General features: G+C 42.2%; 1 protein-coding gene across 1 annotated transcript in view; it reads right to left on the reverse strand.

The window, feature by feature from the left end:
• Positions 1–6150: 6150 nt before the first annotated feature.
• The window catches only part of PITPNC1 (phosphatidylinositol transfer protein cytoplasmic 1), a 129727-nt gene continuing 122324 nt past the window's right edge, over positions 6151–13553 (reverse strand). The window contains exon 10 of the mRNA XM_083727795.1: positions 6151–13251. Within this exon, the coding sequence (XP_083583921.1) occupies positions 13246–13251 (6 nt within the window). The 3' untranslated portion in view covers positions 6151–13245. The remainder of the gene's footprint in view (positions 13252–13553) is intronic.

A 13553-nucleotide genomic window follows, 5' to 3' on the forward strand; every position in this document is an offset into this window, starting at 1 on the left:
GCGAGCGCCGGTCTTGATGGGGTGTTGCCATACGTCCGGGATTTCCCGGAACTGCGTGGTGCTGCGAAAACCCGGACACACGATAGCTTTCCCATGAAAAACGCAACAACTTTGCCAAAAAGCCCCTCAATAACTTCTCTGTCTGGGATTCTCATTGTTTGAATTATGGTCATTTTAACAGCACCCTAACCAGGCCCTGCCATGAAACGCTTACCTTCTATGCCCTTTTAAAAAAATGTGGCTTCTTGGAGGGGGTGTTATTGGGTTGTTGTTTTTATTTTGATTATATATTTTGTGGTTTTAATATTTTTGATTTTGTTCCGTGAACTGCCCTGAGACCTCCGGGTATAGGGTGGTATAATAATAATAATAATATTAATAATAATAATAGAGAAAAGAGCGAGTTGGCACCCTCACCAACTCCCGTTATTTGTAAAAAATCCAGATGGACTGGTGGCCGTGTTCACGATGCTGAGACCCCAGAGGAGATTTTTTTCTGGGTCATTCTGCAAAAATTAACTTTCACCAAATGACATGCTCTGATGGTATACAGTGGTACCTCGGGTTAAGAACTTAATTCGTTCCGGAGGCCCGTTCTTAACCTGAAACTGTTCTTAACCTGAGGTACCACTTTAGCTAATGGGGCCTCTCGCTGCACCACCATTTCTATTCTTATCCTGAAGCAAAGTTCTTAACCCAAGGTACTATTTCTGAGTTAGCGGAGTCTGTAACTGGAAGCGTCTGTAACCTGAAGCATCTGTAACCCGAGGTACCACTGTATAAGTGAAAGTTTATCCCATGATAAATTTCAAAAAGACTTTTTGAATGAATGAATGAATAAATAAATAAATAAATGTTGCCATATTTTGAAGAGCAAAAAAGACTCACTCCTGGTTTCTTTTGATCTCCTTCCTCTTGTCGGCACTCTGAGGCTTCCTAGCAGGCAGGGCGCATTGTGTTAACGTCCTTTTACTTCACAAACGTAAGGACTTCTGCAAACCTAGGGCATCCCCTGGGTACATGGAAGCAGCTACCTTTTGGGTTGGCGCCATTTCTCTTGGAACCTGATAGGTACTCAGCCACCTGTGATTCCTGTTCATTGTATCCTCCTTCCTAAGGGTTGCAGCAAACCCTTCCCTGCTCTGATGAGGGGAATCTTATAATGATAATTATACCACTCTTCCAATTTTCTTTTCCTGATGTCTTTGGTATTCTCTGTGGGGAGGGGAGGAGTTTTACCCTCCTTTAAGTTTTTCTCCTACAAACCTGAGGCCTCCCTCAAACATCCCGATACCTGCTGCTGCACAGTTCTGTTTCTGCAATATTCCTGTTGGAAGATGTTTGAAGGAGCGGTGACACTTGGGATTTGTATAGCAGAGCTGTGAGCGTTCACAAGTTTCACGTACGTCATCTTGTAATCCTTACGGCAGCTTTGCAAATTAGGTCAGGATTGCTACCATATTGCAGATAGGGGGACTGAGAGACCTGGTGCCATCTAGTGAGTGGGGCAAAGGTAGGATTCGAGCTGTGAACCTCTTGATTTGTAGGTAGCTGTTCAGTGACTATGGCTCACCAGGACTTGCATGTCAACAGAAATCCCCAATCTCTTTGGAGGGTTTGGACAGATTACACGCAGTGCAAAGTATATTGCTTTGCAACCCAATCTCTAAAGAGCATTATTGAGATTTAGTTGAATAGATGGGAGTGGTTGTAACAGAACAGTTTTGAGAACTGCAGCTTTACAACTTCTACTTGGGCAAGTTTGCTTAGGAATTTCACTGTAAAGGATCGCATTCAAGTAAGCGTACATAGAATGTCAGCCTTAATGGAATTGCTTTCAGTGTGCCATGTGTGAAACGACAAATTTCTGGACTTCCAGCTTTCCAGGAAGTCACGCCCTATCTCATGTGTGCTCTTCTTAAGCCAAGCTTCAGCACTATGGTTATGGTTCCTTAGCAGCAAGATGACACAACACTGGTACATGCCCAAAGGCATGTTTTCCTTTACTGCATCGTAACTTGCGCACTGAGCTCTGGCTTTAGCAACAGGTGTAGGGATAAGCCCTGGCTCAGATTAAACGTTGAATAGGTTTGCGGCTAACCTTTCTAAATTACAAGTTATAACTCTTTTTTAAAAAAAACTGCTATTGTTATTTTTAATAATGTTGTTTTAGAATAATTATTTACAGCAATGAGCGCAGATTTTGTTGGTCTGCAGTGCCTTGAGCACCGGTAATAAGCTGCATAGAGAAAACAAAAAACAAATACAACACTGAGCCAGTCTGTAAAAATGTTTTCAAAAGCTTATTAGTCTGAAGTGATGGGGCAAAGATTTGCATTCTATCTACATATAGATTTTGAACTGAAAATACTATTTTCATATACAAAATAATACAAAAAGGGAAAGTAACACCTTTTCACCCTTCAGTTGAGATCAAAACCTGCTACCCAGGGTGGCTGCTTCATTTTTCCACATGGTGGAGCTAGTTCTGCATGCTTCCTAAGGTAGGTATGTTGAGACTTCAAATATTCTTTCCTGACGGTATCCATTATGTATATCCCTATGTGTATTAATGAGGCCTTCCCCACAGCCCTTCAAGCAGTCATATGGATGGTTGATCATGCCAGCGAGGTTTCATTTAAATGTAGATGACTTCTACCGCATCTGATAAAAGAAAATGATTCAGAAATGAACAGCCCACACAAAAGCATGCATTTTTGTTATTTCATAAATGTTTTACACATTGCTTCTTTGCCAGATAAAACTGGCTGTAGGGGGAGTTGCGTTAAAAATGTATTGTCACTTGTTATTTGCAAGAACACAACAGCTTTAGTTACTAATGTTTCGAAGGAGAACACCAAAGATTCAGGCAGACAAGTCCTAAAATGGTGGTACAGATTCTGTGGTGGAGATACTGCAACCATGCCGGCCAGGGCAGAAGGTGGGGTGAGGCAGATTTTCAGGACCCCATTTGGCATTTTAAAAACGTTACCTCTCATTGAAACCAATGGAAGGTAAAGTAAATCCAGGTCCAGCATACGTTTTCAGCTTATCTAGGGGCATGATAGGGATACAAAGAGGCTTTTTGATGCAATGATCCAAGGCTTTCCCTGAACAAGTGGCTTCAAGTCACAAGACAGGAGATTCTGACTAAACATCAGGAAGAATTTTCTGACAGTAAGAGCTGCTCGGCAGTGGAATGGTCTCCCTTGGGAGGTTGTGGGCTCCAGTGGCGTAGCGTGGGTTGTCAGCACCCGGGGCAAGGCAAGTAATTTGCGCCCCCTAACCCGTGGATTTGCGCCCCCTAACCCTAACCCCCAGATGTTGCGCCCGTTGCGGCTGGCCCCCCCTGCACCCCCCACGCTACGCCACTTGTGGGCTCTCCTTCCTTGGAGGTTCTTAAGCAGAGGTTGGATGGCCATCTGTCGTGTATGATCTAGTTGAGATTTTTCCATCGCAAGGGTCCTTTCCAACTCTGCAATTCTGTAACAGCCCATTTGCAGGTCCACCATCCACGAAGCACCACTGATGGTATAGCCATGGTGGCAGAGCTTTCCGCCAGGGCCGTCTTTACTTGGGGGTGCAAAAAAGCTCAACAACTTTGTGTTTGACCCCCCAAGGTCAACAACTTTGAGTTTGCCCCCCTACAAAAGGGGGTGCTGGGCAGATCTTTGCAACCCACCGGCACATATGCTAAAGACGGCCCTGCTTTCCGCAACCACATCAGAGAGACATCTGCCTGCATACCTCACAGTATGGCGCTTAGAATAGCTGCCTTAATAATTCTGTAAAATGTAAAAGTTCTTAGGACTGTACTTTTAAATATGGAATAGGCATTTCCCTTTCAAACTAATGTAGCAGGCAGTTTGGCTGGCTATTGTTTCATAACTTTTGTTATAATGTGGCTATTGTTTGCTGCAAAATGTTTTAATAGTACCTGTAGTATACAAGTGAGAACTGGAATGGGTACCTTAGTGTGCTGAGTACAGCCGAGTGATTTTTTGTTGTCGTAAGATTATACTCCAGTTGGAAAATTAGTGGTGTCCTTGCAGTTATAATTGTTTTATATTGGGGGGGGGGGTTGAAGCTGAAGTTCGTTCCCTGTTTCTTATGCAACAAAGAACTGTGTGAATGGCTCAAATAGTTTATTTGATCCTACACCACAAAATACGAATCAATACTCCATATCATGCATCTCTATTGCTAGGAAGCTCCGCTTTTCTGCTGCGACTTCTCCTGGAGAAGGTAGATCAAGCCACCGTCATACGTTTATTCGCACTGAAGTTAGACCGTTGCAACATGTTCTACACGGGTTTGTCTTTGCCGAGTGTTTGGAATCTACAACTTGAATGGAATGTTTTTCAGGGACTGGATAGACGCTTAAGGAGTGGGCATCGGGAGAAGTGGGGTTGGAGACTGATTTAGAAGAAGGAATCAGTGACCTGGGGGAAGGATTGGAAAGTGAAGAACAGGAGGGACAGGTCAGGCTAGTGGAGAGAGTCAAGGACTTCCACACCTCCTCCTCCTGCCCCTACCTCTCCTGCTCCACTGTCTCCCAGGACCAGAAGAGGACTGAAATGGGAGGAGCAGAAACAGTTGCACGCAGGTGTAGTCTGGAATTAACTGTTAATGCTGGCTCCCGCTATTTTTCTAGAGTCTGCTGTATTGAATTGAGAGTATGTTGAGTTTAATGATTGTGAGTCCATTTTTTTGTGCCTTCTGCCCCCCAAGCAGCATATAAATGTGAGCCCCAGTAGTGGTAGTGAACCTGATGATTTAAAATCTGAAGGAGCGCCTCCACCCCCAGCGTTCTACCTGGACACTAAGGTCCAGCGCCGAGGGCCTTCTGGCGGTTCCCTCACTGCGAGAAGCCAAGTTACAGGGAACCAGGCAGAAGGCCTTCTTGGTAGTGGCGCCCGCCCTGTGGAATGCCCTCCCAACAGATGTCAAAGAGAACAACAACTACCAAACTTTTAGAAGACATCTGAAGGCAGCCCTGTGTAGGGAAGATTTTAATGTTTGATGTATTACTGTATTTTAATATTTGGTTGGAAGCCGCCCAGAGTGGCTGGGGAAGTTGCTGGGGAAGCCCAGCCAGATGGGCGGGGTATAAACATTATTATTATTATTATTATTATTATTATTATTATTATTATTATTATTAAAATGTGTCTCGATTTACCATCATTTTTCTGTTGCAGGTTGGCACAAAGTACTCCGGTTCTTGATGTAAAAATAATATATTTTGCACACACAAGCAAGCAACCGTAGGGGAGAAGCTTTAAATAAAAAGGTTTTCCCAGGAGAAACAATAGTGGTGAGCGATAAAGTTGGTGATTTACATACAGAAAATCCCAGCTTCAGTCCCTAGCATCTCCAGTTTTTATAAAGCCAGGTAGCAGATGATGGGAAAGACCTAGAGTCTGGTCAGATTAGATAATGGGCGAGTTAAACCAACTGTATAAGAAAGCTTCACCATACACTCCAGCATTCTAATCTAAGTTGAAAAATTCTTACCCTTTACAAGGGACAAAGACCAAATGGAATATAGTAAACAGAACAACCCCATATGAAGTATTTCATTGTGTAAAAAAATTGTGACTTATATTTTGATGACAGCAGAACTGAACTCATTTCCACCCCAAAGGACTCCTCATATTCCACTGATGATACATATATTATAGGAAGGCTTCAGTTGTCCCAGGCCTTGTAGTGAGTTTGCAACCAGAGTGGTATAGTAATTGTCACCACTCGCAGCAACATCTTAGCCAGAATTGAGAGACAGCTAAGGGAAAATGTTCATTTATTTTGCAATGTTCAGTAAAGTTTGCGTTGTGCCACATATTTCAAGCTTCTGCAGGCTGGATTTGAAGAGGAAAACGTTAATACAAAGTATATACCGTATTTTTTGCTCTATAAGACGCACCTAGGTTTTGGAGGAGGAAAATGAGGAAAAAAGCAGCAATCCCTCTTGCTGTTCTGGCTTCTGGGATAGCTGCGCAGCCTGCATTCGCTCCATAAGCCTGCATTTGCTCCCTTACCTTTTAGGAGGGAAAAAGTGAGTCTCACAGAGCAAAAAATACAGTAAATTAACATTCTTATAAGATCTGGATCTCATTGCACAAATTCACAGAAAGAAAACAGGCAGTCTTGGAAAGAAGATTGCTTGGTAGTTTATTTACAACAGAATGTAAGAAAAACGTGTAAAACGATAATAAATAACTGAAAAGCAACAATTAAGTGGTGTGAATGGAAACTATGATACTCGGATCCTTCTAAGCCTTGTATTGTTTTAACTCGGGCCGCTTGGTCCTCCTTTCATGGAACGAGGTTATCTAAACAATGTACTGTAACACTAAACCTATCAGCAAAAAACAATAATATACACAACATTCAAAGTCACAAGGATTGCCAGAGAAGTAAAAACTTATTTCCATAAGTAACATTTAAAAATCAGAGGCTGTAATTAAAAGACCATGCCGGCCACACAAACTAGGAGGGTGTTGTTGTTTTTTTTGGGGGGACAACAGTTAAGAATAGTTGTAGCTTCAAGCCTTTATTGACACATAAGACATCTAAATTAAGGCTGAATAACAGCAAGTTCCTATTGACAAGTTCATTTATCCTCCCCTATTGCATTTACTAGCTGTAGCTGTTTCAAAGTGCATATGTTTGATTTATTCTATATGACAGCATGTTTTAAAGTTTTGGTGCAGCAAACCATTCAAAGAAGTGTGAGCAGAATTCAAAATTCTCAATGGGGCCTTCCTACCTTCTCCTCTCCAGCCTCCGGCACTGTCTGAAAATACTGCTTCTGAGGCTCAGGGGATCTCCAGAAGGATACTGGATGTGGTGTTTGCATTGGGAGGAGGGAATCAGTGAAAAGCTTTTGCTCTGCTTATGACTGCTCAGATTAAAACCACAGAACACTCTTTGTACATTCTCATATTAACAAACCTCTTGAATATTCTGTTACTCAATGAAACGTCCACTAGACAGAAATCTGGTTAAGAGAAACAGATTGAAGACATCTATTCTGGAGGAGCACCACTCCAGCAGGGAGTTGTGCAGTGAATTATCTCAGGATTATAGCCGTGGAGATGATTAAGTTGAATATTTGTGCAAATTTACTCAAATAGGCAAGCATAATGGTACAACAAACAGGAACAATGCCTGCTCATCAAAAGGGCGCCGTTGTCTTTTATGGCAGCTCAACCTGTTACTTGGCAAATTCAACATATGCCTGTATTGTTTCTCTCAGCAAACAGGTAGTGTCGACAACATAGCCTTTAAGTTCCTCTGATAAAGGCCCAGTGAAGGTTTCTTGATACAAATATGGGAGGTTTTAAAGATGCATGTATATATTCTCCACATGTTGTTACAGGAATGCTAGATTTTTCTGTACCAAGAGTGGAGCCGCTCTTACTTGAACTTTTATGGTGTAGCTTTTAAAAAAGCATACTTCAGTTAATATTTTGCCTGAGTACAATGTCAAGATTGGAACTTTTAAGTCAACAATTTTGGGAGTCTGTATCACAGGTAGGAGAGGTTGATTTGGAAAAAGCGGCAACACATACCTCTTTTTTATTTCTTCCCTAGCAGTGCTTCAATGTATACAATTTGCCTGTCACAAAAAAGGCAGGGTCAACAACACCACTGCAATGCCATAGTATTTTAGTTTTGCTGTGCTGCACCACACTTTTAAAAGTGCCAACTAAAACCACATTGTTCCACAAAACAAATAATATAAACACCCACAGCTCTGTCTGTTCCTCACATTCAAACCTAAAAAATATACAAATTTGTACAAAGTAATTCAGACAATTTAGCAGTGAAAACTTCTTTTTGTATAAAAGACATATTAGTGCAACAAAAATATGTTAGAAATTTAATTTAGTTATTATTCTTGTGCTGGAAATATTTTTTAAAGCAGTTGTCATAGCATTGGGGGGGGGATGGAAGGAGAAAATGAAGTTGTTTAATATTTGATAGCCTGATCAAGGCAAAAGCAGTGAGGGAAAACAGAAAATGATTGAGGAGTCTGCCATGACCCATGAAAATCATAGATGTAAGGATAATGTCAGTTCTCCAGAACAGATTTTTATCTGTTCTCCCCCACCGGTACAAAGACAGAAAGTAGGAGGCAGGAATGGAATGGGCTAGCCCATCATTGAGACATGCAGCGGAATTAAACTTGTGTCTTCTTCATTAAGCACCAAATTTAAATAGCATATCTAAGCTGAACAAATGCTTATAGATACAGTATTGAAGAGTGGGGAGGTAAAGCTGAAGATTCCATTAGTATTTTTCCATTGCATGCAATATTGCCTTTCTCTGTTTCAGATATGCACTATGCGGTCTGTTAAGTAACATCTTCTTGGGAGATGTTAATTCATTTACACAAATGCTTCATCTCCACCCCTCCCCAAAGTCAAAGTAACGCAACAGGAGAGCAGGAAGTGAGACAGTTAAAACAAACACAATAATGCAGTCTGGCCCTATTGATTTGCGCGGAACATTCAAAAAAGGAGATAGAAGGATAGCAACATTTATTTGTAGGCCTACGGAACTTGTCACAATTCAATTGGCAGTAGTGCCACCTGTTAGCTACAGCCGCATGCTGATTCAGGGTAGATTTATATACAAAAGGTTTCTGATAATAAGGGTGGGTGGGAGATATCACAACAGCCAAACAGAACAGCAGGATGTTGAGAAAGAATGAAAAAACAACAGACAATAATTGAGGGAAGGCATAAAGCTAAGTGTTAGGTGTATTCAGAACTAGTAGGTGGTGTTGGCCTTAGGTTCATGAAGCTGTCAAACCTACGAGCTGCATTCTGTCCTCCCACCCCACTTTTCTACGACTGAAACTACTCTTCTAAAATCACCTTACTATCTACTATTTAAACAAGCCACTTAGAAGTTGGAGGGGGGATTGAAGTCAGCTACTTTTTCCACACGCAACATCATGCTACCATGCTCGATAGAAATATATCCGCTATTTTATTTTTTCCAATGACTTAAAAGAGAAGCAACACCCTGAGGTCTGGCTCTATATTTCTATTTGCTTCTGACAGAACGTGCATAATCTCACTACAAGTTTATGACACATTCACCACTTCACAAGGCCTGGTATAGCTTGGACAGTGAGTTACTAAGAAACGGCTAAAGAAAAGGGTGAAGGATTAATTGCAATTTGGAATTAATTATATCCTTAGCCCTCAGGACAATTATGGGACAATTATGTCAGGAAATAAAAGGACTCCTAATTTAAGTTGTGATATGGGGAAGCAACTTTAATTCCTGAGATTGAGGGTGATGCTACTAACAGGCCAGAAAGAATTCATCTCTTTCCCAGCTGTATGGCAATGTGCAACTGGTACTGTAATTCTCCATGGTTATTGTAGTAAAAAGGACATACTCTTAAGAGTGGATCAAAAAGTTTGTTGTGCAAGCAGAAAGGCACTTCCATTTGCACAAGGGCCTCCCTGCTGATTTCCCAGTCCTGCAGCAGTCCCGTGTCTCCGCCTACACTGTTCTGCAGGGTCCCTCAACCCTTAGGAGTTGAGTTTTGGGTGAGCACAAGGGGCTGTAGTAGGAAAGAGGTGCCAGGAAGGCCCTGTTGAGTGAACCTGTAAATTCTACTTTTCCCTGAAAGAAATTTAGCATGAAAGAAGCAACTCAGGAACTGACAGACTTTTTTTTTTTTTGCTTCTCTAAGAAGCTTTGTAAGATCTCTACGTTGCATCCTCACATTACTTTTGTGTGCTGTTGTGTGCTCCAAAACTGACTGGGCGGAGACATCTCCCTTAGCTTGTTTAGGTTAACTAAATTATATGAGGTTTCACTTTCCTCTCTGAAGTCAATATACTGCAGTCATAGGCATTATCTCCAGTTGGTCCACATACTGAAAGCTGAAACTGGGCCTCTTACACCCTTGAGCAGGCCAAAGGCTTATAGGCTGCTCCTAGCTTTCGTTGAAGAGATATAGTTATTTAGAGAATTTGTCCTCCTTTTCAGAATTTCAATTGCATTGCAATTTATTAAAGTCTTGTTACAGTATTTTGAGCATGGGAGATCCGAACTAGACATGATCTACTTGCTTTGCATGCAGTGGTAGTCTCAGGGGCAGAGTTCATGCTTTGAGAGATTCCAGTTAAATCTCCAGCACCTGCAGGTAGGGTTGATAATATCATCTGTCTGAAACCTTGGAAAGCAGTTACTGTAGACAATACTGTAATAGACAATATTGTCTATTACTGTAGACAAACTAGATGGACCAACAGTCGGACTTAGATATGGCAGCTTCCTTGTTATAGATCTGTCCCCTATACTCCCGTCTGCTAATTACTTTCAACTCAAGAGAGCTGCATGGGTGGTGTTCTTCCCTACCTCTGGTGGAAGAACTTCCTACAGAGTTTTTACTTCCCAGGATCCCATTTTGGGGGAATCTTAAAAACATAATGAATCTACATGGCCTTGTTCACATCCCCAGCTATTGTTACCCATAGTTTGGTGCCGGAACGAAACAGGCCACATACTACCACTTAAAATAATCGGTTATTTTCGTCTAGACTTGAGGAGGCCCACCGTCACAACGCTTAAGAACCCTTGTCTTAAACTGCTTACCTAACCACCATTTGCCAAGCTGGTGACCCTCCAGATGTATTGGACTACAATTCTCATTCGTTCCAGCCAGCGTAGTTATACTGGCTTGGGCTGATGCAAGTTTTAGTACAAAACGTCTGGAGGACACCTTGTTGGCAAAGGCTGCTCCATTCTGATTAAAGAAACCAATGGTGGCAGAATTATACAGTGATCAGCAATCAATATGGTAATAAACCAACTATATACTATCTTAAATCCCCAGTCAGATGTTAGCTTTGTCATCTTACCCTTAAGGTAAGGAGAATTTGGCCTGCCACCTCCCACTGTCTCCTTATAGTGACCTGCTTTCAGGCTTTTCACCAGTCAGCAGCTTACCTTCTCCCTAACATATACTCTTTCTCCTCCTCCCCTCTGTTTCTTCCAGCAAGTGTTGGGAACTATAGACAAGCAAGGCCGTGGGTAGGCTGGAAAGAGCCTTTTTAAAAAGCATACTGGATTGCCACACAATATAAAAGAGGGTGGGAGGGAAGCTAGTAAGTTGAAGAGATTGCCTCTTCTCTTTGCCTCTCTGCTGTTTTCCACATCTCTCTCTCTTTCAAGGTTGTTCCCTAGAATAATGTATCCTTACTCAGGCATTATTTCTGTACAGGAAATGTCAACAAGTATGGGGGGGGCACATCCACTAGCTCTGCCCCTGCATGTACTAATCCTGCCACACTATTCCCAAACTTTTCGCATTGAGTAGAATAGGCGTGGTCTACCTGTGTTTGTGGACGCGGGTGGCGCTGTGGGTTAAACCACAGAGCCTAGGACTTGCTGATCAGGTCGGCGGTTCGAATCCCGTGACGGGGTGAGCTCCCGTTGCTCGGTCCCTGCTCCTGCCAACCTAGTAGTTCAAAAGCACGTCAAAGTGCAAGTAGGTAAATAGGTACCGCTCCGGCGGGAAGGTAAACGGCGTTTCCGTGCGCTGCTCTGGTTTGCCAGAAGCAGCTTAGTCATGCTGGCCACATGACCTGGAAGCTCCCTCGGCCAATAAAGTGAGATGTGCGCCGCAACCCCAGATTTGGCCATGACTGGACTTAATGGTCAGGGGTCCCTTTACCTTTACCTGTGTTTGTATGATGGAGCAGGGTTTCTAACTGGCTTCTACTTGTACTCAACTATCCTCCTTGAGCCCTTCCCTTTTCAACACTAGAAGGCAGGGGAAAAGTGGGGTGGGAATGGGACACTGGGCAGTATGTCAGGTCACATGCACCCCAACACAGGTCATTTCCTGTTCAGGCAAGACACCTGAATAGGGCTTCTGTTTCTCACAGCTAAGGAGCAGAAAGTGGGTTGATGGCAACCCGCCTTAGAATGGCATCCATCACATCAATTACTGACCATACTTGTCGGTCATTGGCAGAATGGGAAGCTTTATAGCCTATGTTTTCAGTTTATATTCTTTCGCTTCTTTATAGCCTAGAATAGCTTAACACCTGCTCACAGTCTAGCAGAAAACTGACTGAATGTTATCTTTCATTTTTAAAAGGATTTTACATCGTGTGTTTTGTCTGGTTTCATAGGAATTCTGAGGGCTTGAAATAAATCACTGAACTATTCAATTGCTTGTGTTCCCATCTTGCTCTCTGCAACGACACTCCCAAATACCAACACAGAACAGCTATACAACAGCACACCATATAAAGGAGTCACAAATTTTGTGCAAGATACAGATAGTTCCAAGGGTCTAAAAATAAGTATAATGAATTACAACCAGAGCTCACTGGTTCTTTAGTTTTGAAGAGCTTAAAGTGTGCATTAGCTGCGCTCCAAATCCTGAGTTGTATTCAGTAAAACAAGAATCTGAATAATTACTGTTGGTATTCAAGTGTTTCTCAGTGAATAGCAGTTCAAAGGTTTACTTTAAGGTGCACTTGGCCTGAGAGTAAAAAGGATTTTAGAAATTGAGATATAATGGCTTGAAATGAGAAATGTCATTTGAAACTGTCCCTCAATAGTCTCTCATTCTCTCAAGATGTCATTGCCACCTTTATTAAATCCCTATAACATCTCCAGTCATAAATACTGCTATGCTATATATGAGAATATCTTTTGTTTACTACGGTTGCTATGTAGAGACTGACTTTTGCTTTTGCAAGTTTGTTTCGTTTTGTGTTGATAGCAACATCTGTCATATGGCTTAGAGCTGCAGTCTAGGAATCGGAGCATATGAACTATGTTCTCGCATGCACTTAGCTAACTAGTTTAAGGGACAAGCCTGATGGGGAGTGGGGAAAGGTCATACTTCCAGATCAGTAAATTTTGTTTACACAAAACAACTACCATGAGCTTTGCAAATGCTATTCTTTCAGTCATGGCTTGTCATGAAAACATGCTGGGTTTAGAGGGCTTTTTTGTCTGGATCTGGGAGGGTGAGAGTTTCTGGGGCAGATTTTTTCCGTTGCCGGTCTTTGGGAACTGATAGAAATTCAGGCGCCTCTGTGGAGAGAGGTGTAGACGGAGCACTAGAAGGAGCACTGCGGATTGAAGAAGGGAGGGAGACATTAGAGATCGATATTGCAGGAGGGAAGATCCCAATTTTCTTGTTGGTGGCTTCCTGAGTTGCCCGTTCAAATTCCCGAACTTCATCCATAGTCATGTCTTCAATGAGAAGAAAAGGAAGAAAGACAAAATAATGTTAGAACCACTGCAAAATAATGTTAGAACCACTGCACGTTTGTTCCAGGCTTTTTTAAAGATGCTAGTCTGCATGACCATTGTTATTCCAGTGCATTAGAACTCGAAAGGGAAGGGAAGCTATTGCCAGGGAATTTCACAACTGGCCACTGAAATTTCAGGAGGCTTCCAGAGAGGGGCGATATACGGCCAGTGGATTGTTCAGGTTTGATTTTCCCATGTGTGCAATTGGCAAATGAGCTGTCACATGCTCCCGTTTCTTCATT

The sequence above is a fragment of the Podarcis gaigeae genome, assembly GCF_964106915.1.
Source record: "Podarcis gaigeae genome assembly, chromosome: 2".
Lineage (NCBI taxonomy): Eukaryota > Metazoa > Chordata > Lepidosauria > Squamata > Lacertidae > Podarcis > Podarcis gaigeae.